General features: G+C 38.7%; 1 protein-coding gene and 1 long non-coding RNA gene across 3 annotated transcripts in view; one reads left to right on the plus strand and one right to left on the minus strand.

The window, feature by feature from the left end:
- The window catches only part of HOMER1 (homer scaffold protein 1), a 72368-nt gene that overhangs the window by 19823 nt on the left and 25617 nt on the right, over positions 1-26928 (minus strand). For both annotated transcript variants that reach the window (XM_058169381.1, XM_058169380.1), the window contains exons 4-5: positions 23627-23719; positions 20029-20168 (exon numbers count right to left, since the gene is read on the minus strand). In XM_058169381.1, coding sequence (XP_058025364.1) covers positions 20029-20168; positions 23627-23719 — 233 coding nt within the window. The remainder of the gene's footprint in view (positions 1-20028; positions 20169-23626; positions 23720-26928) is intronic.
- Positions 1-26928, plus strand: part of LOC131191342 (uncharacterized) — a 50314-nt gene that overhangs the window by 13237 nt on the left and 10149 nt on the right. The window lies entirely within an intron of this gene.

The raw sequence follows: 26928 nt of genomic DNA on the forward strand, positions 1-26928 counted from the left end.
TCTGGTGGTGATGTTGTCTAACCCACATTTTTCTACTTTATCTAGTAGTAGGTTATGGTCTACTTTGTCAAATGCCTTACTGAGAAGTCCAAGTAAATTATATCGACAGCATTCCTCTGGTCCACTAACTTTGTCAAAGAATGCAATAAGATTAGTCTGGCATGATCTGTTTTTGACAAACTCATGTTGGCTTTTGGTTATTACTTTGTTTGCTTCTCGGTGTTTGCTGATTCGTTGCTTGATTATCTTTTCCAGAATCTTCCCTGGTATTCAGGTCAGGCTGATAGGTCTGTAGCTACCTGGATCTATTTTTTTTCCTTTTTTTGAAGGAAAGCATTTATAAGTCTAAGTGCTATTGTTATTGCTACATTGCAATTTTGAACAGTCGGTGAACAAGTAGTCATTCAGAAAGGACTACTTGTATACCATTATTAGGCACAATAAGTGAGGCATACAGATTTTAACAATACTTTTATCACTACCGAAAAACTCCCACTATTCAATGATTTTTAGAAATTTATAAGAACAGCTAGAAGTTTCCACGTGTTCAAGAAGTATTATTCTGAATAAGCTATTTGCCCTCGTGTCTGTAACTGGTTGAGATTCCCTTGTGACCAGTGCAGGTGTAGATAATTTACCCTCAGAAGTGTCATAAGATTCAATATGTATTGATTGATTGATTGATTGATTGGAATAATTTTCTTAGCCAAGGGGAAAATAGTATAAAAGCAATGGAAAATGTAAGAAAAAAATCAGTGAAAATTTTAAAGAAAATAAATGTTCATGGCACTAGTAGATACAGAAACCAACACTTCAAAACATTTTAAAACTAAAATAACAAATCTAGCAAATAAAACAATCGGGCTATTTCCCCATTTTGTTATGGAACTTATGTTTTGAATTGTCACATTGTGCTGATTAATGACTGTAATAAGCTTTTATATATATGTGTATGTATCCTGAATTTAGTACATGAATAAAAAACTCAAAGTGGCGGACACACACAATACTTCTTCCTTTTCCTATTTTCCCCACAACAATACTGAAGTTGGTCAGGCTGAGAGAGTGGGACTGCCCCAAAACTGGCTTTCCTGCCTAAGGTGGAACTAGAACTTACAGTTTCCTGGCTTTTAATCAGGTGTCTTTACTAAGCCAAACTGTCCTTTACAATGAAATTTACTTTTTAAATTGTCACCTATTTCCCCCATAATTGCCTATCCAAAAACCCTGTGAATTATGAAATTCTGTCACTACGTTGTGTGTATCTCCTAAATCAGCGGTCCCCAACCGTTTTGGCTTTGCGGATCAGTGTGGGTAGAGGAGAGGGTTCTGTGCAAGTGGTGCAGGCGCATGCTCATCCACTACTTACACAAGTGGAGCTACCCGTGTGCACTCACCCATTGCTTCTGTGGCCAGGTTTGAATGGGCAGCGGCCTGTAGTTTAGCATGGCCCACGGCCTGGGGACCCCTGGCCTAGATGGTGGAATGCGAGCAACATATTTGATCCATCCATCCATTTAATCATCTCCAATTGTCGGAGACTACCTGGACAAATCCAATTGATAGGAAGAAAGATAAAAATGATTTGTAGTTCTTCCCATAAGTCCTATGGTGCATGTGCCAAAAGGTGTTAAGGATAGGTCTAAGATAACTTGATGCTGCTGGCTTGCCACCACCGTCTTGCCCTGGCTGGCTTGCCATGGGACAATTCCTTTTATTAGTTACATAATCCTAATGGAATTGGAAAATGCTGGAGGCAAGGTGAACGTTGGCCTCCTCTTAGCTCAGACTGGGGAAAAGAATTGGGGCGGACAAAGCGGGGAGGGGAAGAAGGACTGCCCCTGGATCAGAAAAATATAATTTGACAGAGAGTCACACACCTTTCAGTGCACAGGAGTTTCTGTCACAGAGTTCAAAGGATATTGGTGGGGGGAGGTGAAGGTAAACCGGATAAAAAAAGGAGGGAGGGAGGAGGAAGAGGTGAAGGAGTTTCCTCGTCTCCAGCATTCCCCCTCAATGAGCTGTCCCACAGTGAGTTGCCTGTGGCAAGTTGTTCCACAGCAAACCAACCATGGTAACCAGCATGACCAGTTATTCCATTCCAGGTAAGGACAGTCAATGTAGCAGCACCGAACAGAAAATCTATCTATGGAAATCACACTATTGCTTTTTCAGGCAGGTAGGGTGGGGTTAAAAAAAACCCCCATCTATCAGGGAATGTGGTAAACCATTATTCAGGCAGAATATCTGCTGACATCATTGCTAAAGTAAGAAATAGATTGAAATTCAGACAGAAACTTAAGTTAGTTTCATTTCCAGCCAGTTCCAGTTCAGGACTCAAGCAACTTAATGTTTCTGGTGTGTGGCAGAACTCTTAGTCTGAACTTTCTCTATTTTACTAAAAGGGTTAGATGAAATCCTTCATTGACCAAAACTACAACAAGAAGTCATCAATTTCTATGGACCAATCTGGTGACAGAAATGGTGTTTGGAAAATTTAATTTGGAGCAAAAATTGTGAAGTGTGATTTTTTTTTTTTTGCCAAGTAAGGAGTTTTAGACTAGATTTTTGCTGTTCAGCAGCAAATCATTGAGCAATGATCTGAGAGGAAGAAAGTTGACAATACATTTGAAATATGGATTGTTTTCAACTATGGACTTTTATGGGCTGCTTTCAATATATATGAACTTGAAAGTTGGTTGCAGAAGGCAATAATAGTAGTATATAATAGAAATAAAGCATGCATGTGAATGAGCAGTTCAGTATGGGTGATGTCCCCTCGACTTAATATAATTATGAATAAATATATAAGGAATATTTGTGGCAACATTAGAAGTGTGCTGTTTGGGAATGAGTGGATGTGTTAAAACAGATGTACTTTTATTTGCACATGATTCCTTAGGGTTGGCTGAGAACCTTAGATAATATTAGATACAATGAGGAGCATGGATCTGAAAATTAATGCATCAATTACCAAACATGACACAGAAAGTAGAGAGAACAATTGCAGTATACTGAATACATAGATAGGAAAAGTAGAGGAAGTAAATAAAAACGATAAAGCACTGATAAATTGATAGAACATTTCCAAAAGAGGGGGGAGATAGAAAAATGGTGTCTATATGTACATTATATAATCTGCTACAAGGAAAGAACCTTTGTTGAAAGAAACAAAAATAGCTGTTCATGAGACCATGCTTTGCCTATTTTATTACACAATGATGAGTGTTGAGGATCTCAAAGGAAAAAAAATAAATTGAGTGAAATGGGACTGGGTTAAGAAATGTATATGGTAAGATAAGAAGACATAGATTCAAGAATGGGTGATAAATTAACCTGGATTTAATACAAAAATGAATGACCAATATGAAAGAAGTGTGTTGAGGTGGCTTGATAATATTGAGAGAATGAAAAATTGCAAGTGAAGAGTGAATGGATGAAGAGGAAGGAAAAGACTGAGTAAGTTGTGGTTGGATGGAATTAAAGAATTCTTGAAGAAGAGAGACAGTAGAAACTTCAGAACAAAAAACCACATATAAACTGGTGAAAGGAAGTGATGGAAATAAGGGTGGATGACAAGGATAAAAAATATGGAGTGGTACAACTAATGGTAGTGATGTAAACTAGAATTAGTTGTACTTCCTTTTCTTGTAATGTTATGAGAGGTTACTATTGGTTATTCCTTTTCTGCAATTTGCATAATATTGCATGCCCTCCAATTCAGAAATACGATGAGCATATAGTAATGGAGATATATATTCCTTTATGTTCCATTTTTATTTTATGTATGTGTGCATGTGTCTTATCACCCAAAATCCATAGGTTGGATTTAAAACCAACAAACCTATCTGCTTCTCTCATATGTATCAGAAAGCTTTTGAAGAATGTGGATGAGGAGCAGTGGATACAGTTTTCATGTAGCTCATTCTGAAGTGGGTGGAACTGGTGGTGATGATGAAGGAAAATGAGGAGTCTATAAATGTTGGGTGCATTCTACCAATGTTATGAGGCTCTTCTTCCTTTATTCCCATATTGCCACTTATCTCTCCAGACAACATGCATACATGTTGTACATCCTCACCATGCCAGTCCCTTCCAGGATAAGCAACATTCTGCAAAGTGCAGAAAATGAAGGAATGGCTTCTCTTAATTTTTGACAATTCCTCTTTCACTAAAATTAATCTGTACCATTTGCCCTAGAAACCAACATGTTCCCATCCACAAATATTGGAGGTTGGGGGTTGGTGTAAATTAAATTTGGCTACATTCTTTTCCTTATCTCATAAATTTAACACTCATTCTTATCTGCAAGGGGCTTCAAAAAAATTTCGGTGTTCTTGTGCAAAGCTTTTATCTAAAGCTGCTACCTTCTTGACTTCATTGTACCTCAGTCCTTTCCCCCTCCAATATCAGGATCCTTTTCTTTATGCTACTCCAGTTCTTGCTTTCCTTCTTTCAATCTGTTTTAACCTTTTCCCCTCTACATTACTCTTCTTTACGCTTGTCCAAGATTTTTGACTCATGCTCATATACTCTCTTCTCATGTTCGACTAACAGCATACAGTAACTCTTGTTTTTATGACTAAGGGGTCAGATCCAGGGGCGGGTTTCAAAACCCACCACTACCGGTTCGCTCGTGGGCGCTCGCTTGTTCACACGCACATGCAATGCATTTGCGCATGCGCAGATGCCTCTGGGCAGGTGGGCAAAGCCTCCTGTAGCCACCACTACCAGTTCACCAAATCTGGTGCAAACCAGTAGCAACCCACCACTGGTCAGATCACTACTTTTTTGGGGAGGGGTTGATGTCAAAATAATTCTGATTTAACTGGCCTCTAGATTGTTATATTCTGCTCATTTATTTCTTTGCAGTATTTGTACAGCAAAGCTTATAATTTTGTAAGATTGCTTCATCTGCATCACAAATTGGGAGAAGGATGCTAGGAAAAAAGGGGTCTGTCATATTACGTATGTAATTAAAATGTGAGGCTTCTGATTTGTATACAGTTTTTGAAGCTTCAAACCTATAGACCTTGATTATGCCCATTGAACTAGTCTGAAAGCAAGGACATTATATCGTACCTGAACTGTATCTAGGTTAAAATTCATTTTCTCAATCTATTACTGGATAGTGATTACTGCTATAAGTTAATTTACAGGCACCTAATCAGGGAATGAGTAGCATTTTTCTCCATTTTATTTTACAACTACTGTTTTCTTCTCTACGGGACCATTTTTGGTCCCAGCTTCTTATTCTAAACTATTTTAGGTTCCAGTGAGTCAACCACATTCACACATTTTTTTCTGAAAGGTCCATCTATAATCATTCCAGATGCTTCATATTAGATCTTATCTCCTTTCTTTCCCAATGTTATAAAAGAATAAGATGGAACAACAGACTCCTAAATTGGACAATAATCCCAAAATTCCTCTATCTGGAAGCAACTCATACCTTCTAGAAATACTTACAATTTACTAGTTCTCTATTTTCTTTAAAGTCCAATTCTGTATGATGCCCTCTTGATAATAAAGGGACTTTTCTTTCTTTTTGCAGAAAGTGGAATATTTGTATGTTCTCTTACTAAGTTTACATTTAAATTTAAAAATGTTTGCTAAAATTTTCATATTTCATAGCGACTCAGAAAATGTCTGGCAAATTAAAAGAAGCCAATTCCTTCAGTCTACTAAATCTATTTTGCTTGGATAGTCTTTGGGGAACCTTAAACCTGGTCCTGATATTTTAAGGGACCACAGAATGGAGATTTATATTATTTGTGATAGAGAGTCAACAAGTCTAAGAAAGATGTTTTTCACAATATACTGTATTTAGAGCATATTTTGAATGAATAAATGTCTAATCTCAACATCTGTTTATAAACAGATTTTGATTGATAATGAGGCATAATGCATATTTTCTGAATATATATGCATTATATTCACTCAGAAATAAGTGAGAAATAATTTAGTTTGCCTATGTATCAAGCCACAGTATAAGCATGTCAAGATGGCTCTTCTTAATGTATGGATTTTTGGCATGTAAAAGCAGTTTGTGAGCAGATAATATAACAAGTTTAAGTATATTGTTGCTGTGGTGCTATATATTTTATTAGACAAATTATATTTAAAATATTGTGATAACTGTACTTCTCCTTTCTTAGAAGATAAACAAAATTTATAATTATTTATCTTTTAGTGCTGATATGAGTCACAACCAGATGACTCAAGAACAATAGAACTAATTCTAAAAAGATAGAACTAATAATATAGAACTAATTCTAAATGTGTTATGCAAAGGAGCCAAAATACATATGTGGATATAGATGGAGCTATGGAATTATGGTTCAGTCCTGTCTCTCCATGATGCTCAACAATTGTATGAAACTGATGGAAGAGGCTGTCTCGACTCATGGAGTGTCATCCACATGCTGTTGATATCTCATCCAATTTCAGAAACCATGAACTTTGTCTAAGTCAATTGTAGGGTGAATGAGAAATAATAAGTTATCTAGATTTCAGGATAAAAGTGCTAGTAGTAATGAAGAATGTAGGTTTGAATATTGGAACACAGCCTGTTTGGGATAGACTGAATTCTCCTTGAGAGTATAGGGTCATAATGTGACTATGTTCCTTGACCCTCAGTTATCACTGTATTTGCAGGTGCCAGCTTTGAAAAGGAATGGTTTTGCAACATGTGCTTTATTCCTTTCTTGGTTTAGTAGTGTTGATCCACAACATAATATCATCCAGTCATGATTACTGCAATATCTTCTACATGGAACTACCCTTGAAAACTATCTAGAAGGTGGAACAGGTGCAAATATGCAACTAGATTGCTAACAAGTATAATTATACAGAGATCATAAGATGCCTGTATTAAAATATCTATGCTGGTTGCCAACTGCTTATCAAGCACAATTTAAACCTAAATGGCTTAGTGATCTGGTTATCTAAGGGATTGGTTCTCCTGTTACAAAACTATCCAGTTGTTTAGACTGGCAAGAGAAGCTATCTTAAAAGTGGTCTTGCTGTCAGAGTCTCATCTTTCTGGATCAAGCAGAGAGTTGGACTCGGTTAGGAGCCAGGGATTCTCAGAAGATTCTGAGAAAAGAAATGCAGGAAATGTAATGAGCTTTGTTGAACCTCACCTCAACAAACAGTTCAAGAGAGTGTGATAAAAGAAGGTCAAGGCATTTCCACACAGAAGAAGGTGTAGAAAATGAGCATGAAGGGTTTGAAGTAGGTAGTCATCTCCTTCAGACCATCAAAGCCTGTTTATAGCTATATTATGGTTGTCTAGAAAGCTAATTTTTCCAGATGCCACTTTGATTTATGAATTAAACATTCCATGAAGTAATTATTAAACTTCGAATACTTTAATAGTTTAAATTTAATAGAAGTTAAATTATTATGGTACTCCTATTTTACTATTTAGCTTATTTACATCTAGTTCTTATTTACCTGGCTACAAGAAATAATGCACTAAAAATATTTTGATCCTATTAATGATAATGAAACTAAAAATTACATTGCCAAAAAACAGGGGGTGGGGAATCTTTTGACAAGTAAGGATAGCATAACATTGGGGGTAGTGCAGTGGTGAAGTCCATTTTTTTTTTACTATCGGTTCCATGGGTGTGGCTTGGTGGATGTGGTGTGGCTTGGTGGGTATGGCAGGGGAAGGATGCTGCAAAATCTCCATTCCCACTCCATTCTGGGGCCAGCCAGATGTGATATTTGCTGGTTCTGCAAACTACTCAAAATTTCCGCTGCTGGTTCTCTGAACTGCTCAAAATTTCTGCTATTTTCTCCAGAACCTGTTAGAACCTTCTGGATTTCACCCCTGTGGTAGCAAGCTGAGGGCTCCAAAGAGATAGTTGCCTCACCACATATTTGGTCAGGTGGGGCTTTGGGGAATTCTTTGAATTTATTCAGGACTTATTCCAGTTGTTATGCATTTTCCATTTCCAAGTGGGGGAACTTGTACTGTTAATTTTTAGCAGTCATGGTTACAGATACTTCCAAGGGCTCCATAAAAGGCCCATGGGGATTCTGAATGGCCCTAGGGCTTTGGATTGCCCATTTTTGCCTTAGAAAAGCTACATTTGAAGAATTAAGAATAGGAACAGAAACTATGGAATATCTGGACACAGGTGTATTCCAGGGGAAAGAATTTTATCTTTCACAATTTGTCAAATTTGTAAAAAGCAGCATGGCTTTGATCACAGATCAGAGTTGCCAACAACTTTTTGTCTCTCCTCGAGAAAAGATAGTTTGAAGGACAGCAATGAAAAGATTGAAACTTCATGCTTGGAGAACATGTGTGCATCTGTTTACAGAGAAGTATATTGCCTAAATTGCATTTGTTGTTAGTTGCGAAGTCATGTCCAACCCATTGCAACCCCATGGACAATGTTCCTCCAGGCCTTCCTGTCCTCCACCATCCTCTGGAGTCCATTTAAACTCATGCCTACTGTTTCAGTGACTCCATCCAGCCACCTCGTTCTCTGTCGTCCCTTTCTTCTTTTGCCCTCAATCTTTCCCAGCATTAGGCTCTTCTCCAGTGAGTCCTTCCTTCTCATTAGGTGGCCAAAGTATTTCAGTTTCATCTTCAGGATCTGGCCTTCTAAAGAGTAGTCAGGGTAGAACTCCTCTAGGACTGACCAGTTTAATCGCCTTGCAGTCCAAGGGACTCGCAGGAGTCTTCTCCAGCACCATAGTTCAAAGGCCTCAATTCTTTCTAAATTGCATAGTGTTATGCAAAAGGGACAACAGGGATCAAGCAAAAAATGGATGCTATCTGGAAGTCCACATAGCTGATGAAGCAGTAGTGAAACAAGAGTTAAGAATTTGAAGTGACTCAAGAAAAAGAATATAGCTGAAAGATGGAGAAATGAAACAGAAAATACCAAAAAGATAAGTTTGCGAGATTTTATAGCAAGGCTCTTGCTTTTAAACACTTTTAGCAGCCGGTAAAATTAAACTACACCAGACTCTGCAAAGTATTGCTTTTTAGATATATTGAACTCCATGAACTCTTAGGTAGAAGGTTCTTAGCCTTTGGCTATGATATCTAGGAATCCTTCAGTTGCCAAAAGGTTTGGGAAGTTAAACTGTACTCACAAAGATCTAAGCAAAATATATTTGTATATGAATTCAAGCTATTTTCCGATACCCTTTTAAGAAGAGATTAGATAACCACCTGTCTGGTGTAGGTTTCCTGCCTAAGCAGGGGATTGGACTAGAAGACCTCCAAGGTGCCTTCTAACTCTGTTATTCTATTCTATTCTATTCTATTCTATTCTATTCTATTCTATTCTATTCTATTCTATTCTATTCTATTCCAACGTAATCGCCCAAATATCCCCCATCCCGTTAAAGATCTTGGAGTTTTCATGTCAAATGATCTAAGTGCCAAAGCCCACTGCAACTACATAGCAAAAAAAGCTCTAAGAGTTGTAAACCTAATTTTGCGTAGCTTCTTTTCCAAAAACACCACACTACTAACCAGAGCTTATAAAACATTTGCTAGACCAATTCTAGAATACAGCTCACCTGTTTGGAACCCTCACCACATCTCTGACATCAATACAATTGAACGTGTCCAGAAATATTTTACAAGAAGAGTTCTCCATTCCTCTGAAAACAACAAAATACCTTATCCCACCAGACTTGAAATCCTAGGCTTAGAAAACTTGGAACTCCGTCGCCTTCGACAAGACCTAAGTTTAACTCACAGAATCATCTATTGTAATGTCCTTCCTGTCAAAGACTACTTCAGCTTTAATTGCAATAATACAAGGGCAACCAATAGATTTAAACTTAATGTAAACCGCTTTAATCTAGATTGCAGAAAATATGACTTCTGCAATAGAATCATCAGTGCTTGGAATACTTTACCTGACTCTGTGGTCTCTTCCCATAATCCTAAAAGCTTTAACCAAAAACTTTCTACTATTGACCTCACTCCATTCCTAAGAGGACCATAAGGGGCGTGCATAAGCGCACAAACGTGCCTACCGTTCCTGTCCTATTGTTTTTCTTTTCTTCTTCCTATATATGTTTATATGTGTATATACTATATAATCTTTTTGTATGATGTTGTGACAAAATAAATAAATAAATAAATATTAAATCTTTCATTAAAAGGAGTCTTGTTCCACCATAGGGATCTACAACCTAATACACTAATAAATAATAAAATGCAAATCAATCTACACAAAAGGTATATTCTATGTAAAGCCTTTAATGAGAGCAGCAAATTTGTTCTTACAGTAACAGATACATATGCAGCATTATTAAAATATTGCTGTACAGAGAAGAAAATTGAAAACAGAACTATTTGTTTGAAATAGCCTTCTTTCTAGGTATTATACCAAAACCGAGTACAAAAAAACTCAATTACTTCAAGAAGCAAATAATTATATCACTATATATTTGGTCGTATTTCATGTATTTTCTAAATACATCCAATTTTGTCCAAAGATTTATTTTGTTGACAGCAGGATCCTGAAATATTCCTTGTCGGAAAATTAGCGAAAAGCACAGTGCAGGGGGAATGAATAAAGATGGTCTTTTCCCTGCTCGGCCAATAGAAAAAATATAGATCAAAGCCTCCTGGTGATAAAAGGAATCTTTCCTCCTGTAGGTGTTTTCTGCTAGATCCAATCCAGAGTACGTTGCAGTAATTCTAAAATCTTTATATGTACAGATGCATTTGTGATACTAAAACGCATTCAGCAACATCATCAGTTCATCAACAACTTCTGAAGAACTTCCGGAAACTCCAAGAAGCTATTTTTCATGTATTTATTAATTCCCAGGATATTAGAAATGACTTTTCAGTCAGAATGTTGACTGAATGTAGTTTTTTTGCAGTAAGAATAATACATTTAAAATATTTTAGAAGTATAAATCCTTGGTTGGCATTCGAACAAAAACTTTACACAGCTCTGTACAAGAAAGAGTGCTAAATTCACAAGCAAAAGGAAACATCACGTGTGTCTATATGTGGTATTTTTCAAAATCAGGGCTCTGTATTAAAACTTTTGCCAAAGATTTAAATCAAGAACATTGTATTACTGGAAATTCACTGTTTAAACATTTTAAAATATGTATTTAAAATTTATAAATTGTCAGAGATGAGTTACTATGTACACTCATATAATGTTTAGCGTATTTTCCCAGAAAAATATTCTGATAATCACACCCGTCTTTTACCAATAATAACAAAAATTTTTGGAATTTTGCATTGTCGGATGATTTAAATAAAGGCATTTTAAAAAAACAAATTGTACCCTGTAGAAAAGTTGTGCCACAATAAACTGGCTGAATCTTTAAGGGGTATAAGCCTTTATTTTCATGCAAATTATTTTACATGTTTCTAATTCACATGTTATCTGTATGGTAATAACCTAATCACTTCCTCAGAATAAAAAGCCATTCTTAGATGTTAAGCTAAATACATCATTTGATACTGCATGATTTTTTAAAAAACAAATCAGAGGAAAAAAAAATAAAAGCTATTAACAGAACTGGGAACAAAGCCTGGGAAGCATTTATTGTAAATCACATCTTTGTAATCAAACTTTATCCATTAAAAAGTGCTGTTAATTTTTTGGATGTAAAGAGCAATTTAGGAAAATATCCATTAGGATTAGAGACTAGAGAGAAATGATTATAAAAGCCCAACTAACTTTTCATGATTAGACCTCATGTCCATTTAAAATTAAAAAGTAACATGCAGCTTAAGCCCAAGAGAATTGCTTTAGAAGGGACAGAAAATTGGCATAATTCAGGTTGCTTCATTCTTTAAAACAATATCCCTGCTGTCTCTATAAGCTTCAAAAAGCCACATCAGATAGCTTAGCTTCTGCTTTTCACAGAAAGAAGATGAAAGGCAATAAGGGACATGTCTAATTTGCCATGTGTCAGCTGCAATCACAACTGGCCTTCAATAGTTTTCTTCCATCAGCTCAATTCTTATACCTAATGCTGTATTTTTAGACAGGGATGGAGACGGGTGGTCTCCCAGTGTTGGATTAAAACTAGTGGCATACAAAAAGTTTGAATTTTGTAACAGTGGTGACCTTACCAGACATGTTCCAAGCAACAGTGCCAGTCATAGTAACATTGCAAGAATTATTTCAGTCTCAAAGTAACTGTTTTAATTCAGGATATTTTGCAGTCATTTCATTTACATCCTCCCAGGAGCTCAGCCATCATGGTGAGAGGCAAGGAATTATAACAGGATGTCAACTACAGGTTCTGCAGTCTGGCATTATGAAATTAGAAATAGATAGCAATATGACGCACATCCCTTATTCATTGTTTTTTCCGAATGGAACTCAAACTCAAACCGAGAGTCAAGAAATCAAAGAGAATGTTTTTAGGCAAGAGGGGTAGCTTGGGAAATATACATGTGGTCTCACCCTCCTCCAAATAGTTAAATTCAATTTTGTTTTTGCACTTTACGTATGCACTAAATACTTTTTATTTTTATATGTAAAATGTATAACCTGCCTTTCTGATACATATGCCTTTAACAGATAAAAAAAGCAGGAAGGAATAGAATAAGACACATAGTTCTTACTTAAACCTGTTTGATAAAGATATGAAGACATTTTTTTCAGACTTCAGTTTCCAATTAGAGTCTAATATTCTTACAAAAATATACAATAGAAAATATCTTTTGATTTTAATTGAAAGGTATATCTTTTTTTATACAAAAAAAATCCCTCAAAAATAAAAGGTATTTTAAAATACCTCTCAATTTTCTCCCATGAAAAATTGATTCAGGTGATATTGAGGAAAAAAGTACCGTATATACTCGAGTATAAGCCGATCCGAATATAAGCCGAGGTACCTAATTTTACCACAAAAACTGGGAAAAACTATTGACTCGAGTATAAGCCGAGGGTGGGAAATGAGGCAGCTACTGGTCAATGTAAAAAATAAAGATAGAGCCAAGTAAAATAACATGAATATTTATTTGAACGAAAAACAATAAAAGTGCAAAAGGGGGTCCCCAAAAAGAATATGGTATCAAAAATACAGTATCTTTAAAAGTAACAGCAACCAAGCTAACGAGCTAAAATCCTCAAAACTGGAGTTCTCCTCCTCATCATCTGTTTGTCCAAACAGAGCTTCAGCTACTTCAGCTTCTGTGATGTTATCCGCATATCGTTGTCGTCATCACTGAGTTCACAGTCGTCATCATCACTGCTGTCACTCTCATACAATGCGCTGTCTTCACTGCCATCCATAGCATTACTAATGCCACATTTCTTGAAGGCACGTTGCACCATGTCCTCTGGAATATCTTCCCATGCATCACGAACCCACTGTGCTATTAGTTCTATGTCTGGCTTTCTCAGATTTCCAACTTTTGTCAGACGAGCTTGACCAGATGTCATCCATTCATGCCACATCCTTCGCACATGGTCCTTGAAAGGTTTATTTAAACTGACATCTAGGGGCTGCAATACAGATGTAAGCCCACCTGGAATAACGGCCAAAGTGACTTGAGATGACTTTGCCAATTTTTTTATGTCATCAGATGTGTGGGCTCTGAACATATCCCAAACTAACAGTGATCTTCTAGTCCAGTCCCCACTCCTCAAGCAAGAGATCCTATACTGTTTCAGACAAAGGATTGTCCAGTCTGTTCTTTAAAAACCCTCCAGGAATGAAGTGTCCAATAAGGTTCAAATTGCAAGTACCGGTAGTCCTCAATTTAAGACTGCAATTGAGCCCAAAACATTGTTTTGTTATTTTTCCCTAACCGTGTATGTATCCCCCTGCCCCCCATTTTACGTCAGGCTGCCATCAAAGCGAAGCACGGCTGAATATTATTATTATTATTATTATTATTATTATTATTATTATTATTATTATTATTATTATTATTATTATTATTATTATTATCATTATCATCATCATCATCATCATCATTATTATTATTATTATTATTATCATTATCATTATTATCATTATCATCATCATCATTATTATTATATTATTATCATTATCATTATCATCATCATCATTATCATTATCATTATCATTATCATTATCATTATCATTATTATTATTATTATTATTATTATTATTATTATCATTATCATTATTATCATTATCATCATCATCATTATTATTATTATTATCATTATTATTATTATTATTATATGATGATGATGATTTTTACATTGGACAGAGCGAGCTTCAGTTTACCAAACTTTGTATCTTTTAATGAAGCGTGTTAGTCTGAAGGGACTGTTTGAACTCACAAAACACTTGCAACTTTTAGTTCCGTGCTGAGGATTTTGGAAAGCAGCCCAGCAATATTTATTTATTGCTCGGACTGCTCTTATTTTCACTCCCCTTTTCTTTTCTTTTCCTTCCTCCTCCTCCTTCTCTGCCTCTCTTCGCCCCCACCTCCCGGGATCCTTGCGGGTCGAAGGTTCTGCCCTGCCTTACACCAGCCGCCCACCCATGCCAAGGTCTCCTGGCTCTTTCGCCTCTGTAAGCAGCGGCTTCGGCAGCGCCGCCTCCCTCCATGGATCGGCTCCTTCCCCAGCACTGAAGGCATCCTTAGGAATACACCTCCACCTCCAGGAAAATAAAAGAGGCAGAGAAGGTAAATCGCCCGCCTGCTCGGAAAGGAAGGGAGAGGACTCCAATGGAAGAAGGGAGAGGAGAATTACCAATAACAAACACAAAGCGCTGGGTTAGAGGTGCCTTGTCATGTACAAGGAGATCAGAGAGGGCAACCACCACGAAACAATAATCAGACTCAAAACGGGCTGCTTATTTGCCATTTGCTCTGGGTAGAACGGGTTTTTTTTAAAAAAAAAATTGGTTTGGAGAAGGAAAGCTAATTTGCTGATCTGCGCGAGGGTCGGTTTCTTTTGCCTCCCTTCTTCTTCCTCCTTCTTCCCACCCTAGCTTGCAATGCCCCCATCTCTCCTCCTCCTCCTCCTCCTGCCCCCCTCTCGGGGAGAAATTGTTTTGTTCTTGCCGTATTTCTCCGCTTTCCAAGAGGCTTTTCTTTTCCTTCCTCCTCCTCCTTCTCTGCCTCTCTTTCGTCCCCCACCTCCCGGGATCCTTGCGGGTCGAAGGTTCTGCCCTGCCTTACACCAGCCGCCCACCTATGCCAAGGTCTCCCTGGCTCTTTCGCTCTCTGTAAGCAGCGGCTTCTCGGCAGCGTCGCCCCCCTCCCCTCCATGGATCGGCTCCTTCCCCAGCACTGAAGGCATCCTTAGGAATACACCTCCACCTCCAGGAAAATAAAAAAAGGCAGAGAAGGTAAATCGCCCGCCCCGTTCGGAAAGGAAGGGGAGAGGACTCCAATGGAAGAAGGGAGAGGAGAATTACCAATAACAAACACAAAGCGCTGGGTTAGAGGTGCCTTGTCATGTACAAGGAGATCAGAGAGGGCAACCACCGCGAAACAATAATCAGACTCAAAACGGGCTGCTTATTTGCCATTTGCTCTGGGTAGAACGGGTTTTTTTTTTTAAAAAAAATTGGTTTGGAGAAGGAAAGCTAATTTGCTGATCTGCGCGAGGGTCGGTTTCTTTTGCCTCCTTCTTCTTCCTCCTCCTTCTTCCCACCCTAGCTTGCAATGCCCCATCTCTCCTCCTCCTCCTCCTCCTGCCCCCTCTCGGGGAGAAATTGTTTGTTCTTGCCGTATTTCTCCGCTTTCCAAGAGGCTTTTCTTTTCCTTCCTCCTCCTCCTTCTCTGCCTCTCTTTCGTCCCCCACCTCCCGGGATCCTTGCGGGTCGAAGGTTCTGCCCTGCCTTACACCAGCCGCCCACCTATGCCAAGGTCTCCCTGGCTCTTTCGCTCTCTGTAAGCAGCGGCTTCTCGGCAGCGTCGCCCCCCTCCCCTCCATGGATCGGCTCCTTCCCCAGCACTGAAGGCATCCTTAGGAATACACCTCCACCTCCAGGAAAATAAAAGAGGCAGAGAAGGTAAATCGCCCGCCCGTTCGGAAAGGAAGGAGAGGACTCCAATGGAAGAAGGGAGGAGAATTACCAATAACAAACACAAAGCGCTGGGTTAGAGGTGCCTTGTCATGTACAAGGAGATCAGAGAGGGCAACCACCGCGAAACAATAATCAGACTCAAAACGGGCTGCTTATTTGCCATTTGCTCTGGGTAGAACGGGTTTTTTTTTTTAAAAAAAATTGGTTTGGAGAAGGAAAGCTAATTTGCTGATCTGCGCGAGGGTCGGTTTCTTTTGCCTCCCTTCTTCTTCCTCCTCCTTCTTCCCACCCTAGCTTGCAATGCCCCATCTCTCCTCCTCCTCCTCCTCCTGCCCCCTCTCGGGGAGAAATTGTTTGTTCTTGCCGTATTTCTCCGCTTTCCAAGAGGCTTTTCTTTTCACCTCTTTCTCCCCACCTCCCCAATTTCCATAGGGAAAAAAACCCTAGGAAAACTTGGCAAAAATAAAATAAAATAAAAAGTACTGAGTGCAAATGTTTTTTTATACTGTAGTTGGAGTTTTCCACGTTTCTTTTCACATTCAAGGCAGCATTCTCCCCCATCCTCGCTGCTTTTCCAAAACATGCTTTGAAACCTTTGCATTTTATTGGGATGTATTCAGGACAACGCCTCCGCCCCTCCGCCCCTCCGAGGCGAGAGGAGGGCAGTAAGAGGAGGCGAGTGACAAACAAATAAAGAGAGTTCTTCTCGCCCCTTGGCGTTTGACACACTCGCCGTCCTCTCCGAAAAGCCGAAATTGAGTGCGAAGCGGCAGTGGGGGTGGGTGGGTGGGTGGGGGGAGGCCGCCGTGAAGTGCCGGCTGGGGGAGCCCGGGATTGAAGTGCCGGCATGCTTTGCCAGCTCGGCCGGCTCGTTTTGGGGCGGCGGCTGGCCTCCGGCGTTTTCTTCCGCCGCTTTTTGATGGCGGCGGCGGCGGTGGTCGGCGGAGGGGGCGTTCGACATTTTCGCCCCCTCTCACTCGTCCTCCTCTTGCCCGCGGTGGGGGCGGAGGGGGCGTTTGTCACCCTCGCCCTCCTCTCCGAAAAGCCGAAATTGAGTGCGAAGCGGCAGGAGGCCGCCGTGAAGTGCCGGCTGGGGGCCAGGGCCAATCCCGGGCTCCCCAGCCGGCACTTCACGGCGGCCTCCCCCCACCCCCACTGCCGCCTCGCACTCAAGTTCGGCTGGAGAGGAGGGCGAGGGTGACAAACGCCAAGCGAAGAACTCTGTTGTTTGTCACTCTCGCCCTCCTCTCCGAAAAGCCGAAATTGAGTGCGGCGGCAGGAGGCCGCCGTGAAGTGCCGGCTGGGGGAGCCCGGGATTGGCTCGGGCTCCCCAGCCGGCACTTCACGGCGGCCTCCCCCCACCCCCACTGCCTCTTCGCACTCAAGTTCGGCTTTTCGGAGAGAAGGGCGAGGGTGACAAACGCCCCCTCCGCCCCCACCGCGGGCAAGAGGAGGCGAGTGAGAGGCGAAATGTCGAACGCCCCTCCGCCCCTCCGCCCCTCCGCCGACCACCGCCGCCGCCATCAAAAGCGGCGGAAGAAAACGCCGGAGGCCAGCCGCCGCCCAAAGCAGGCCGGCCGAGCTGGCAAAGCATGCCGGCAGCATTTGGGCTCGTCCTGCCGGCCCAGCTGTTCCCGAGGGCAAAAAACCCTCTCCCTGGGTCGGCTCTGCAAGGGTAGACTCGAGTATAAGCCGAGGGGGCGTTTTTCAGCACAAAAAACGTGCCGAAAAACTCGGCTTATACTCGAGTATATACGGTATATGACTATTTCAGCAGTGGACTGGTAGTAATTACAAAAGCAGGTATTCAGGCATGGACACATCTTTAAAGATAGTAAATATTTATAGAATCTTAATGTTTCCATTTAGAATAAATTTACTATTTTGGAACTACAGCAGCACATAGCAATTCAACCAATTAGATTCACTTAAAATATGTTTTAGTGCTGTGTTATCAGTGGTGGGATTCAGCCAGTTCACACCACTTCGGGAGAACCGGTTGTTAACTTTCCGAGCAGTTTGGCAAACTGGTTATTGGAAGAAATCATTAGGGCAGAGAACCGGTTGTTAAATGACTTGAATCCCACCACTGTGTGTTATATATTATAAAAATATTTTTCAAAGTTTAAGCTCAATCTCCTTACAAAAATATTAAATATTTCAAGACAATGGCTTACACTGTCCAGATTTTCTATAAAAGAGATATTTGTTTTCTCCAAAATTCGCTATTCAAGATAAACTCTTTGTAACTATAACATTATAACAGGATACAATATTATAATAAAAATTAACTGCATTTCTCATTGTTGAAAAACCATAACTCAAATGTCTGATTAATTGTTAAAGTTTTTTTTTAAATGGAAAGAAGAAAACCAAATAGCCAGAAACATTATCTCACGAATGAATGCTTCTACCTCCTTCCAATATTCTATACATGAAAAAGCTACAGAATATTTTTGCCGTACACTAACTAAAAACTAAAATTAATATCTCCCTTTTCATTTGATTTGCACATCCTTCATATACTTGGTCTGCAATTTGTTTCCTAGTCATTCTGTTGTCATCAATGGATGCTCCTATAGTGATTTCAGTCACCCATTATGACTTTGGTCAATCAAGATCCCATATACAAGTTGTCCTCAATTTGCAATCACTATTGGGACCAAAATTTCTGTTGCTTAGCTTTCAAGTGAGTTGCACCTGATTTTATGACCTTTCTTGCCATGGCTGTTAAGTGAATCATTGCAGTTAAGTGAATCTAACTGTCAATAAGTGAATCTCACCTCCCTTATTAATTTTGCTTGTCGGAAACTGACTGGGAAGGAGAGATCTCATGATCACCACATCTCAGGACACTGCAATCATTATAAATACATACCAGTTGGTAAGCATCCAAATTTTGATCACATGACCATGGGGATGTTGCGATAGTAATAAGTGCAAGGACTGGTCGTAAATCACTTTTTCCAGTGCCACTGTAACTTCAAATAGTTGCTAAACAAATGGTTGCACTTTGAGAAGTACACATAGAGCTCTTAAGTGTGACAGAAAAGGTGTAGACTAGGTTACGAAACTTAAATCGTATCTTTGTCACTTGCAACATTCTCTAATAATAAGGACAGCAACTGTCAGTTCTGAGACACATTTTGGTCAATCTGCCAAAGTACAACCAAAAACCAATTTCACACTAAGCATTTTCAGACTATTCTATGCAAACCAGAATCTCTAAAAGCTACATTACAAAGCAACATATTGCTCTCCGTATCCCACCAAATAGGAGGTACATGCAATGTATTGACATACCCAGTATGGATGGTATTGATACCATCTATATGTGAAAGAGATATAGATGTTTGGAGGCATCTTAAGATTTGAAGCAATGTACATTTTTAAAAAGAGTTTAGGAGCATTCTCAAGTCCCTAAAAGGTCAGTGCACATTCATGGAGCACCAGAATTGGAGTCAGAGAAAGAGAAATGCATCATACTTGAGAAGAGCAGGGTTAACCAGTACTTGGAATAAGAACACTGCACTCTGCAATGATTTGTGGCAAGTATTATTTGCATTCTAAGAACCTGATATTGAATAAAATATCGGAGGAAGCCCTTTTAAAGTTTCAATATTAAAATTCCAGGCATTCAAGTATTGCTTCCTATGTGAAGAGTAGAAATAAAGTGCTTTTACTGATGCATTTCACCCACCTCCCATCATTAAAAAAAATTCACTTGAACCTTATTTTAAATAGTCCATGGCCAAGATGCACAGAGGAGAAGAAATGCAAACAGGAGGGAAAAATACCCCCACTGGGAGAGCTATGATTCTTCTTTCTGCTGTAGTTCTCATCAGTGAAGAGATCAGCTTCTTTTCTACACCAAATCATGTCATTTTAGTAGAGAAACAGAAAACAAGTTGTATCCATGGCTGTAAGCCCACCAGTCATGCAAGATCTTTAAATTCACCAAATAAAAAAAGGCCATTTTAACAACAACAAAAAAGCACATAAACATATTACTTAATAAGGATGTGGGAATGGAATCTGTACCTATGCGCAAATGGCAATGCATTCTGGGTTGCTTCAGCCCTTGGTTCTGAATTTTGTGTCACTTCTGGCATTGTCCTTTCATCATCTGTCCCATTAATGCTCTCCGGTGTAAGAGGAGATTGAATATCACCCGCAGATTCCTTAAAAATAAAAATAAAAGGAATGGTTACATATTTCATTTCTATACAAGATAGTTCCATTATATAAAATAAAATGCTACAGTTATCAAATATATGGTAGGTCTTAGAAAATACCAGTGTTCAGTTTTCTAGGTATCTCTTTCTGCCCCAATTTGTGACAGCAATAGCAAAATGTCACAATGTTGGGGGAGAAAAAAGGCACAGTCTACCAACATTCTACCTGCATTCATGTTCAGACAAATTATTGCATGTGGAATTCTCTAAAAAACAAAAAATCCGAACTCAGAGATGAGTGAATCCATTCACCTTCACTTTCAGCTAAGGTGTCTAAGAGTAGGAGCTGTCTCAGGATTTTCTTTTCTAGAATTTTTCATTTGCTGTTTCCATGTGGCAGTTCCAAAATAGTTCTAGATCAGGGGTGTTAAACTCAAGGCCTGGGGTTCGGATCTGGCCTGCGGGGTGCTTAGATCTGGCCCATGAGGCTGCCCTGGAAACTGCGAAGGACTAGCCTGCAATGGAGCTTGGGAAGGCCGTGTGCAGCCCTCCCGAACTCTGTTTTCACTGGCAGAGGGTTGCAGGAGGCCGTTGCAGCTGAAAATGGAGGTTGGGAGCCTGTTTTCTCTGGCAGAGCACTCGGGCCGCCACAGGTGTCCCCAACACAAGTGATGTTGAGCTACCCATGCCCACCCTGGCTATGCCCACTCTGGCCCCCCAAGGTCAAAAACACAATCCTGATGTGGCCCTCAATGAAATCGAGTTTGACACCCCTGTTCTAGATGGATAGATATATTATTACATCCTCATGAATTCGGCTAGAGCAGTGTTTCTCAGCCTTGGCTGCTTGAAAATAGGGGGACTTCAACTTCCAGAATTCCCACAGCCGGGGAATTCTGGGAATTGAAGTCCCCCCCCCATCTTCAAACAGCCAAGGTTGAGAAACATTGGGCATTATACTGACTTTCTACTTTTGTTCTTATAGAATTTAGAGCTGCACAGTGGTCTTCATATTGGAATCCAAAATGGTACTGTACTCTGAAGTGTGCAGGTATAGCATAGTATTTCTCTTCATTTTTAAAGCAGCTGGATGGATGTTCACATGGTGATCAGATGGCGGACAGAAAGGAAAACTGCAATACTGAGAAAAGAGCTGCAAGATGGAACTTACATTTGCCTCCTCCAATATTTGGAAGCATCTTTTTGAATTCAATCTGAAGAAGCAGATTTTTAGTGGACAGCCCTAAAGGAGCTCTTTAATTTAAAATTAATTAATTAAAAATATAAATAAAATTCTATTTCAATGGCACTGTCATCTATCTTTGTGTTAGAGTGATAATTTCCATGATCAGAAAATGACACATTTATATTATGAGCTCAGATGAAAATATACAATATTTCAGACTTTACTAATTATCAGTTGACTTTATAGTACATACTGTATGCACTGAATTTCAACCTTTAAATAATGTGGGGAAAATCTGTATTTCTTCCTTCTGAAGAAAACATAAATACTCAGCATTCAGATTTTTATAATTAGCAATGTATTTGGACAATGAATATTCCAAATTTCAACTTTGGGATAACATGAGCATACCACAAATATCTGGGTATAAATTAACATTTCTCTTATAGAGAAAATTCTACAAATACCCAATTGTTCATCCTTTTTCAAACAGAGTTCTTGCTCTTCAAAATGTCCAAGTTTGACCCATTTATACAATCTATGCAATGTGCTTAAGTAACTTAATACTTTTTAAGTCTACTCTTGTGTTAGTCAAGAGTGATAAAAATATCTATTGTATGGATAAATATAAAAATAGCTGAAAAATGTCTATATATTTAAATCAAGACAATATTTAAATCAAGCAGTACTGACTTTTGTGTGGAAAAGCTCATCAGCTCAAAATTCATAGGATACACAATCCTCAGCCAATAGTTACCTACCTATATCCCTGCTTCTATCTGAGAGGTATTTATGGATTAGACTATAAACAGATTAGTATAATGAAATTAAAAAATAATACTTGATAACACATTTTACAGTAAGTGCAAGATGGTTTTAGATAAACAAACAAACAAACGAACAAACAAACAAGAACCATTACAATCAATTGGTTTACTCTTTACTGTGTTCTTCTTAGTCAGGTCATTTTTAGGTCTTTAACAAGAGAAATAGCCTGAGGCATTTGCTAGCCTTTGAAGCTCAGGGCAGTTACAGTTTACATATTGCCTAGACTACTGCATTAATATATCCATCCTTTGGGTTATAGTTCTTAGTAAGAAAGTGATTACTCAAGCAAATATCTCAATAAAAGTAATTAGTGTGGCTATACAAAACCTCTCTTCCACAAAGCATTAAAGCAGTCACAGCTTTCTCTCAGGCTAAACGTGCTCAGCCATTTTGCAGGAGATCCTAACAGAAAGGTTGTCTCAGCATGTAGATATTAGTATAGAGAGCCAGGGACAGCTTTCAAAGCAGCTGCATGAGGTGTGCAAACAATGTAGCTCCTTCATTCCTTCAATGCAAGTGCTTTATTTCCAACAACCTGCTTTGCAAAACACCCTCTTTCAAACGTTTTGCAAGCCCAGTGATTAGTTCTCACTTTTTATTAAATAGAAGGAACCAAATTCAGCTCCACAGTATAACAGTATATGGAAGCGGTTGCCTTCTTCCATGATATTTTTTCCCGCAAGTTCCCAGTCTAGCCAACAGCCATAAGATTGATCTTTCTTGGCTTTTCAAGATCAGCAAAAGATGTTGAAATGTGAATATCAATTTGCACGTGGTCCAAACAAGATGCACATGAAGAATGGGACAGCAATCAGAGGTAAGAGGAAACAAGGATACTGAGAAAAAAAATTACAAGAGAAGGAAGAAGAAGCTGCTAGTTTATAAGGTCATAAGGAAGACAAAAACAGATGAAGAAGGCAAGCCAACTCCAGTGGACTCTGAGCAGCATACAAAACTGGAAAGAAAAACCAATCAGCAAAATACATTAAATTAATATGTTATAGATTAATAGCATGCACACACAAACGGAATTGTCGAGTGTCTGTCCTCTAGCAAATTCTCCCTGCCCTGTGCATACACACAATAGACACCATATGGAAGCAAACTAAGAAAAGAAGGCCTTGCAAGTTGCATCTCATAATGGATATATATCCAGGCTGAAGCAAATATTTTTCTTCTTGCATCCTATATTCACTCAAGGATCCTTTTAATCTCCATAATGTTTAGAAGAAATGGCTTACTACGGTATATAAATTGCTTCAACTTTTGCAATTTCAACTTGAAAACCTATAATCTTTTTATCAGATCTACAGTACCTGGTGCAACAGACTGAAGCAGCCTGCATGAAACTATGCAAATGCATGTCCCAAAATTGATATTTAATTGGTAAATCAAAACTACATTCCAAATAAATTATATCCATTTTAATCAAAAACAAGGACAAACATACCTGTGATGGTGTACTTGTTAATTCCATTTTTTCTTGGGATTTTTCTTTAGCTAATCGTGCAGCTTCTTTAAATTCCTGAAATTTTTCTGCAAACTGAAATCAAAGGTTGGATAATTACATTTATTTATTTATCAAATTTACAACATACAGCACAGGCTCTCAATAAAACCATCCCCCAAAATTAGCAAAAATATGAAAAAAGTCATAACCAATATAATAAAACCATTGGCTCAAGGTATATCAATACATAATTGTTATTCGTGAAGAAGCCTTATACTGTAGTCCTTACAAAGATTTCTCAATTAGCTGAAAAAATGGGACATCAACATATAAAATTTGTGATCTAATGTGACAATAATCAGATCAACCTTTTGGATATACAGTAAGACTATGAATAACTATCATGATTGTTAAACAATAACCATTTAAAGACTACTTAATCCTGCTTCCCCCACCAACAAGAACCACTCTCCACAAAAGCTGCAGATAGAAACCCACTCCTCAAGAAAGATAGTTCTCATCTATAAACAAATCAGAAATAATGTTCTAGATCACTTTTCAAACATTAAATGCAACTGCTTTTTGGAATCGGTTTTCCGACTGCACTCCAAATTTTTAAAATAAATATTTCTTATAATAGGGTACCTAACATCAGTGATAGTTGCTAAATTTGAAAAAGCAAAGAAGAAAAATGCTAAAAGAAGCTAAAAGGTTGTAATAAACAGCAGTGTTCATGACAGGGGAAGGCTAACTCTGCCGTGGGTAAATGAGATGTTGCAGAGGTTGAGTGAAAGAAAGATTAAAGACTTAGGTATTATTGCTACAGGCATTGCCTCGGTAGCCATTGTCTATGGAGATTCTCAGTCATCCAGGTCATGGTTGTCCCAAAGGTGCTTTTTTAACTGGATTAGAAAAGACAAAGTTCAGTTGCTTTTTGAAAAAGCACCTTTGAAACTCTGTAGCCGTTGTAGCTTGTCATTGTTGTTATTAGTTGCGAAGTTGTGTCCGACCCATCGCGACCCCAATGGACAATGTTCCTCCAGTCCTTCCTATCCTCTACCATCCTCTGGAGTCCATTTAAGCTCATGCCTACTGCTTCAATGACTCCATCCAGCCACCTCGTTCTCTGTCATCCCGTTCTTCTTTTGCTCTCAATCTTTCCCAGCATTAGGCTCTTCTCCAGTGAGTCCATCCTTCTTATTAGGTGGCCAAAGTATTTCAGTTTCATCTTCAAGATCTGGCCTTCTAAAGAGCAGTCAGGGTTGATCTCCTCTAGGACTGACTTGTTTTTACAACTAGCCATTGTAGCTAGTCACAGATAAAAGGGGAGAGAAACTGCACAGGAAGGGTGTGTGCTTAGAAAGCGTAAATAGGTGGGGATGATATGTGATTGGTCATTGCCTTACAATTGTTGTTGGCCAAAACTTTTGAATTATAAACTATAAGAAAGGTGGTCAGGAATGGCCAGGTGTGGCGGTCACCCATTTATGCCTATTGACTGATTGAGCTATATTGAAATAAAACTGTTTACTGATCACTCCACAAAGGTCATCTGCTGTCTATTGAAGCTTGGGCTACAATAAAAAGAAATTGAGAGTTACTCAATTATTCTACATTATCAGGTAATCCCTTGCTTCACAGACAGTATAGGAGGATTAAAATCTCAAGGATATGCTTGCTGAAAGTAATTTAAAGTGATAGGGTTGGTTACCTACAAGACCATCATTGCAAGACCATCTCAGGGTCATCTCCCTTATGACCATTGCACTGATTGTAAAAAATACACACAAAACCTTTATTTTCACCAAATCTAAAGACAATTAGCAGACTTTTCCTGAAAAGATGCACCACATGCCATATAGTACCCTATCCTAAAATTTATTTGGACTCTTAGGATCAGAAATGGAAAACATTTAGACAATATAAGAAAACGGAACAGGAATATCCTGCATTGAAACACTTTCCAGATTAAGAAATATTCCATCTCAGATTTATGGCCATAGAATACTATGCGGCAAAAAATAAGACAGCTCTACTAAAAATAACAATAAACCAAGTAGATTTTACTATTGAATAGTCTCACTAACCCCCTGGCTTACGTCAACTGCCTGATCTTCGGACCTTTCGTCGTGAGCTTAAAACATATTTATTCATTCAAGCAGGACTGGCATAAATAGTTGATTTTAAATTGGGGGTTTTAATAATATTTTAAATTTTTAAATGTTTTAATTATCGGCCGTATAGTAATAGTTCATTTTAAATTCTTTTAACTGTATATATTCTGTGTTTTTATTCTGGCTGTACACCGCCCTGAGTCCTTCGGGAGAAGGGCGGTATAGAAATTTAATAAAATAAATAAAAAATAAACTTTTAACAAGCTAAAAATGGAGACATTTAGCAACTATCTTTAATATGGAACATATCTCTCCCTTTCAGAGTTTTTCCCTAGCAGTCCCCAATACCCTTTGGCAGTAGGAATCACAATAGCTCCTCTTAGCCACTCTTCCAGGTGACTAGTTTACCAACATTTTAGATAAAATAATGTCAGTGTTTCATTTTCTCTTTGGGACAGAATCTTTTTGTTTAACATTTAGGAATGAGAATCAGTTAGGGTAGACCTAAGGAGAATAACCCATTTTAGTAATATTTTTAATTTTAATTAATTTGGTGCCACGTGACTTCAAAGAGTTCTGGGCAGTTCACAGTAACCTGTTATATGTATGTGGTGAACCATTTTATGTATTAGGTATTTTCTTCTGCATTGTTTTTGTTTGTGAAAGGAACTCATTTACGAAACATGTTTGGCTCCAGTAAGATCATTTTTGTTTATATTTTGCACTTCTCCCTCTCCTTTTTGTTGTTTCGAAAAATTAGCCAGAGCTGATCAAGCCATTTGAATAAATATTTTTATGGCCAAAATCTAAAGCAACCAAATCGCTTTGAAGATACAACATAATTGTATGAGGCATGCAAACAGCAAAACTGTATACTGGCACTTCCAGCAAAGCATTGGCAGCTTGTTGAGCAGCCTTGATCAAACGCAAAAGTACAGCTCATATAATTTTGGCCCACCGCATTTCAAAGACAAGACAAAGAAAAGGGCAGATACAGTGTAAATTTCAGCATGAGGTTGGAATAGTTTTGATGAAACCATCTGAGTGACCTTATTATGTATCCCTTCTTCTTAGGTCAGCATGGTAGCTCTACTATTTTTGACATGTAGTCAATGACTAGAAACAATTTACTGGGCCAAAAGGTTTCTAGCTGATTCTTTCCCCCCTCTTCCCACTTAGGTCAATTTA

This window comes from Ahaetulla prasina, chromosome 2 (assembly GCF_028640845.1).
Source record: "Ahaetulla prasina isolate Xishuangbanna chromosome 2, ASM2864084v1, whole genome shotgun sequence".
Taxonomy (NCBI): Eukaryota; Metazoa; Chordata; class Lepidosauria; order Squamata; family Colubridae; genus Ahaetulla; species Ahaetulla prasina.